Genomic DNA, 6,650 nt, shown 5'->3' on the forward strand with positions numbered 1-6,650 from the left:
ACCGTTAGTTAATATTAATATTATCTTTAAAAGTATTGGGAAATGTGTGAGATCAATAATTGGTGAACGAAATAAATATATATTAAATATTTAAAATTTCAATTACCACCATGATTATATATATCAAATCTAAATTATTAGAAGGATACAGGTGTAATATTTAGAATGGAGTGGGATATATGAGTCATTTAGGAACTGTGCAGGGATATATGACTACGACTGAGACGGCAAATGAGTCGAAAAGGGAGTTCTTTAGATCCATTCTTTCCTCTCCTTTCTGCCCTTATATTTCCTCTCTCGATACGATCTTACCCCGTCAGCCTCTCTCTCTCTCTCTCTCTCTTTCGTCCTTTTATTTCGATCACACGAGCGATCTTGGGTCTAGAAAAAGGTTAGAATCGAGATACAGGTAGAGAAAAGCTGATTGCAAGTAGAAATTTCGTGCCGCTTGTCTTGAGTTGAATCGTCGTTTCTCGAGTGATGCTTTGGGTAGGTTATGGATCGACCGCGATGCCTGGTGGCGATGGTTCTGATCTGCCTGCTGTCGATTTGTCACGGGAGAGGTAATCGCTTTGTCCTTACCTATTTCGCAATGAGAGCTCTTTCTGCAATGGTAGTTGGAATTCAGTGCTTTAAGCTTTTTGCAAAAAGATTGAATTTTGCATGTGGTGATTTGTTGCAAGATTTGATTTTTGGTTGCGTCGTTCAAGGAAAAGTGGAGAGATTTTTTATTGGGGGAACTGATTCCGTAAAACTGACATATATTAGCACTTTGTTTCTGTATGTTGCCGACAGAACATGGTTGAGGTCACGAGGGAATTAGAAATCTGAACAACATGGAAATTTTCTCTACTTCAAGGATCACTATGAGCAACAGAAATCGTGCCAATGAAAGTTAAAATTGCTTGTTTATGGGCCTTCGATGGGACTCTTCTTGATAAATAATCAAAGGAAAATGATTTAGTTCAACTTGGGATGCGAATATAGGGAATACCGACTTAGAAAAAGTAAAGAGCCATTGTGGTAAAAATGGAGAATCACAAATATGTAGGAGAAAGATAAAAGCTAGTTTTCAAGTTTTCTATTCACAAATTTTACGTTCATCTCTGTATGGAACCAAATAAAATAAGACATTGACCATAGCAAATTGATGCAATCTATTATTTCCATAATTGGATTTCACTGAGCTATCTTCTCTTTAAATTTCAGTTTATAATTTGATCTGTTTAGTGATGTTGGCAAGGCCTCTGCTACCGGCCAGAACTCAACTTAGATAGCACATTTGTATAATTCAATCATATAGAAACTCTAGCATATGGCTATGTGTGTCCAAGAAAAGGTGATAGTGCATATCTGAAGTTTATGAATTGCATCAAGTCACAAAGTTCAGTTATTATTGTGAAAGCACTTCATCGACAAGATTCATGCTCAGTACTATAATAGCCCTAACATGCATGTGACTTTCCTGCAATTTACTTATTTTATCTGCATACAGAGTTCGATCTTCATTATCATTAGTATCAACTGCTTTCTTGACATGTTCAACTTGTGCTTTTGGCAAATTTACTATGCTCCACATTTGTTTGTGGCTGTGGTTATTCCTTTCAGATAAGAAAACTCATTGCAATTTGAGAAGTTCTCAATTTTTTAATAACTCTTGCTTTTCTTTGTTCCTTCATCTGCCTTGTCATTATTACTTTTTCATGCTGAGTTCCACTATAGGGTTTATCCTTGCTGCCATATGCATGCTTTTATCGAAGACATTTGCTAAAGTTGGGGCCACAGTTAGCATAATTTTAACCTTCTAACAATTTATGGTGGCTTTTAACTAGAGCATTTTTTTCTCTATCCCAAAATTCCTGCTTCATTTCTTCCATCAGGTAGCAGACTTGACTACCCTAAATCTAATTAGTAGGTTCATGCTGTCATATAGAACGGGCTTTCTCAGTTAGCAACTAGTTTAAATTCTTCTAGTTTAGGTATGCAGATCATTTTGGAAAAAAGGTGGCTGTAGTATGATCTTTGGTGCCCCTGCATGCTATTTGCACAATGCCATGAATTGTTGCTTGTCATCTTTTTTTCCTTTTTGGTTCCGTTACGTGTAACTATATTCACAATAGTACTGTTGGAGTTTGATCCTGCTACATTTTAGATGCATTTACATGATGCAACACTGGTTATTGAATACTATGCTTTATTACTGTTCCATGTCTTTATTGTAAGCAAAATTTGAGTGTCAGTTATTGCATCTGAGACAGCTTTTTGACTTTTGTGTTTCATGATTACAGGACTTAGAGTTGGTCACAAGAACGACGGTCATGTATATAATCATACTCTTGCCAAGATTCTTGTTGAATATGCTTCTGCTGTAAGTTTGTGTTCCAAGTCTTCTTTAATGAGAAATACTTGGATTTATGTGAGATAATACTTATTAGCTCAGATGGTCCTTGTCTGGTCCAGATTCCAGGGATTATCCACAAGGGGCTAAATTCTGGTTCTTACTTTGTTGATGTGGCTATTTATTTAAATTGAACTGTTGGTTACATTATTTAGCAAACTACTTATTTCCACTTGTTATCCATGTCATCGATAACAATTTTTTCAAGTCCCTTTTTGACCATTGGATGTCAAATGAGTCCTGCAGGTGTACATGTCGGATCTGACTGCATTATTTACATGGACGTGCTCTAGATGTACTGATTTGACAGAGGTTAGTAACCAATTTTCTTCTTGTTCCATTGGGTTAGTATATCTGGATGGTTTGACATGGCACCTTTAATATTATTATGATGATGTTTAACATCGGTAACTAGAGAAACTAAGTTGTAGTTGGGCAGGGTTTTGAGGTGGTGGAGCTGATTGTTGATGTTGAGAACTGTTTACAGGTGTGTTCTAAATTTATTACTCTAATTAATCAATAATATCTTTGAATACCATGTGTCCAATTACCATGCATATAACTACATAAACAGGCATATGTTGGTGTAGCTCATGACCTTAACGCTGTCATAGTTGCCTTCAGGGGAACTCAAGAACATAGGTATTAATACACTTCCTTCTTGTTTATGTATAAATAGATAGCAATTGAATTTTGCACTTGCATGTTGGTTATACCACCAAATAATACATGGCTCTGTTAGTTCTATGTAAATTATGTACTATCATACTTGTAGTTTTGATATTCCTGGAATTAGTTAGGTAAATGTCAAGCAACTTTCTGGATAAGAATCTATGGAAATGCTGGAGACTTAAAAGATTTAAATTGTAAATCCTGAACCTGAACAGAAGCATGAAATTATTAGCTATGTGATACTTTAGAAATGTAATCAAATCATTGGATTGTGATGTAAATCATGTTTAGATGTAGAAGCTTTTATATATTTTTTTTGTCCAAATTAGAGACAATCTGTGGTATTTTGTTTGCTGGAGTATGCATTTTGTTTCAGAAAATTCCATCATTTCAAGATGACTGTTGATGATCATCATAAATTGAGAAATTTGTTGAGACTGGCTTGCAATTATTAGAAGGCAATTGAGTTAACTTTTCTTTACACATATGAGTTTATTATATTTAAGTGTTTTCTTTTCCTTTTTGCTAGCATTCGCAACTGGATTCAAGACCTCTTCTGGAAGCAGCTGGATTTGAACTACCCAGACATGCCTGACGCTATGGTAGGTAACACCAATTAATATTTGGAAGTATCAGTTATCCACTTTAAAAGTGCACATTAATTCCTGGTTATATTTTTCTTCATGTGATTGAAGGTGCACCATGGGTTTTATTCTGCTTATCATAATACAACTCTACGTCCTGGGATTGTTAGTGCTGTTCAAGAGGCCAGAGAGTTGTACGGAGATATTCCTGTCATGGTTACAGGGCATTCCATGGGAGGTGCTATGGCTTCCTTTTGTGCACTTGATCTTACTGTAAGTATTCTATTATTAACTTCTCTTTTACAGTTATTACATTATAGTTTTTTGCAGCATATTATTGTTAGATTTTTACAGCATATTAATGTTGGATTTCGGTTACTCTTATATGAGTACTGAATCTGTTCCTGTGTGAATTGCTTCCAGACGAAGTGTACATCATAAATGCACTTCACATCCTTTGTTGGGATTCTATTCTGGATTTTACTGCTTTTTGGTTATCATTGCGAAATTTGACAGCACTTCACATCATAAATGTACATCATAAATGCACTTCACATCTTTGGCATAGAAATCAACTTTTTACAATAATGTTTTCCACTGTGACCCTTTCAACCACAATGTTGTCAAGGTAGTTACTTGTTGGGATTCTATTGTGGATTTTACTGCTTTTTGGTTATCATTGCGAAATTTGACAGCACTTCACATCATAAATGTACATCATAAATGCACTTCACATCTTTGGCATAGAAATCAACTTTTTACAATAATGTTTTCCACTGTGACCCTTTCAACCACAATGTTGTCAAGGTAGTTACTTGTTGGGATTCTATTGTGGATTTTACTGCTTTTTGGTTATCATTGCGAAATTTGACAGCAATAATCATCTTTGGCATAGAAGTCAACTTTTTACAATAATGTTTTCCACGGTGATCCTGTCAACCATAATGTTGTCAAGGTATTTACTTGATGGGATTCTATTGTGGATTTTACTGCTTTTTGGTTATCATTGCGAAATTTGATGTCAGTAATCATCTTTGGCATAGGAAGTCAACTTTTTACAATAATGTTTTCCACTGTGATCCTGTCAACCATAATGTTGTCAAGGTAGTTACTTGTTAGTCTCTACCAGTTTCTTTCCTGTGGAAGGCATTTTCAGATTGTTGTGGAGGATAGAATCTCTAGCAAGTTATGCAATGATAGGTTCCTTCCATGTTATGGATCTTGAAATTCCATTTCAATTGGAGCATGTGCGGTTAACTGTCTCACACTATAAATTAATTAATTACGCCTTGTCATTTGGTCTAATCTAGCCTTGGTTCTTAAAATAATTCTTTTCATGCCTGTATCTCTTCTAGGACATCGGTTCAAATGTTTGGCTTTCTAGGGCATCAGTTTCCTCTTAAATGTTTGAAAGGATTGGTGTCCTTTCTTCACAGGCATTTTTCTGGAGTAGAACAAAGATTTTATAAGAAGGATTGGTTTTTTTTTTTCATGACTTTAATATTAGATTTGTAGTAGGTGCTAGAGCTCGACTTCTATTTCATTTTAGCAGTTTTTGAAGGCATATGTTTATTTTATAGGTCAATTACGGAATACACAATGTTCAACTCATGACATTTGGACAACCTCGAGTGGGAAATGCTGCTTTTGCGTCGTACTTCAGCAAACACGTGCAGAATGCAGTTAGAGTTACCAATGAGCATGATATTGTGCCACATTTACCACCGTATTATTCTTACTTTCCCCAAAAGACATACCATCACTTTCCAAGAGAGGTAAGTGACTCGAGTTCTGTCTTTTTGCCATAGTATTTTGATTTCAAGTTTGGTTTTAAACTACATTGGGGTTTAGCCATGTATACCAAAGATGTTTTCTTTTCTTCTAACTTTACTGCTAGATTCTGAATCTGCACCTTGTAATCAAATTGCTTCTTTTGAAGACCATGATGAGCACTTCATTTTAATGCACTAAGCATAGCGGATCTTACTTGCCTTCACCATTTCAATCAGCCAATCTTCGCCGAGTGCTCTTTCTAACAATTGGCTTTGATACTGATATGTTTTATCTTTTAATTCCTGAATGTTCTATGTTTTTTTTTGTGTTTGCAGGTATGGGTCCATAATGTCGGAATAGGCAGTCTTGTTTATATGATCGAGAAGGTTTGTGATGGTTCTGGTGAAGACCCTTCTTGCAGCAGGTACATGCTAGGTTCCATCGGCATCTGTATTTCAATTTGGTGTGTGATGTTTATCATGTTAATCATCTTTTGTCGTGCTGTCCAAAGGTCTGTAAGTGGGAACAGCGTATCAGATCACCTGGCATACTTTGGTATCGAGATGCAGGCAGATACTTGGGGCACCTGCAGAATCGTGTTCCATGGCAATATGGTGCAGTACCAAGTAGACCTTGCAGGAAACATCGTCTTGTCAAAGCGGCCTGGGGTTTCATCAGTTCTACAACAAAGTGTAGAAGCAGATAAAAGTAGGAATGACATTTAGCATTGTGAGGAAAATTGTCAAACAAAGCGAGAATAACATCCTCCCAATAGCCCCATGATGAAATAATAGAAGATCCAAAAGATTAACTACTTGTACATAGTTATTATGGTTGCAAGTCCTCACAAAATTGCCAAAGCTGTATTTGTATATATATATATACATACACACTGGATGGGCCAATCAAGAAACACTGATTTGTACTTTCTGGGTTAATGATTTAACATGATATTGTAGAATAAGTCTGTCTTTGCCAGATTATGTGAATTTACTTGTTGTGAAGAGTGTTTTTGTAACTTATCACCTGTCACAAGTGAGTATTGTGTTCCTACCAGGAATGATAACCATAATCCAAGCTCATTACTATGTGAGCCAAATCCTCAAAAGGAGTATCCTAAAGGGATTTTTGTTCTTTTTTGGGTGTATAGTGACTCAAAACTCATAGCTAATGTAGAAACTATTCGTTAATTCTCTTTGAATGTAAGTTGACAAATGTATAGT

General features: G+C 35.8%; 1 protein-coding gene across 2 annotated transcripts; it reads left to right on the plus strand.

The window, feature by feature from the left end:
• Window positions 1–259: 259 nt before the first annotated feature.
• Window positions 260–6,405, plus strand: LOC135626204 (lipase-like). 2 transcript variants are annotated; one of them, XM_065131348.1, is made up of 11 exons: window positions 260–409; window positions 494–563; window positions 2,289–2,368; window positions 2,645–2,710; window positions 2,838–2,885; window positions 2,973–3,040; window positions 3,600–3,672; window positions 3,766–3,927; window positions 5,235–5,429; window positions 5,763–5,851; window positions 5,939–6,405. In XM_065131348.1, the coding sequence occupies exons 2-11, from the start codon at window positions 497–499 to the stop codon at window positions 6,150–6,152; spliced, it is 1,062 nt and encodes a 353-aa protein (XP_064987420.1). In that variant the 5' UTR covers window positions 260–409; window positions 494–496; the 3' UTR covers window positions 6,153–6,405. The 2 variants fall into 2 exon arrangements, with proteins under 2 accessions (XP_064987420.1, XP_064987419.1); XM_065131347.1 differs by having other exon boundaries at window positions 264–391.
• Window positions 6,406–6,650: the final 245 nt, after the last annotated feature.

The sequence above is a fragment of the Musa acuminata genome, chromosome BXJ2-11, assembly GCF_036884655.1.
Source record: "Musa acuminata AAA Group cultivar baxijiao chromosome BXJ2-11, Cavendish_Baxijiao_AAA, whole genome shotgun sequence".
Classification (NCBI taxonomy): domain Eukaryota; kingdom Viridiplantae; phylum Streptophyta; class Magnoliopsida; order Zingiberales; family Musaceae; genus Musa; species Musa acuminata.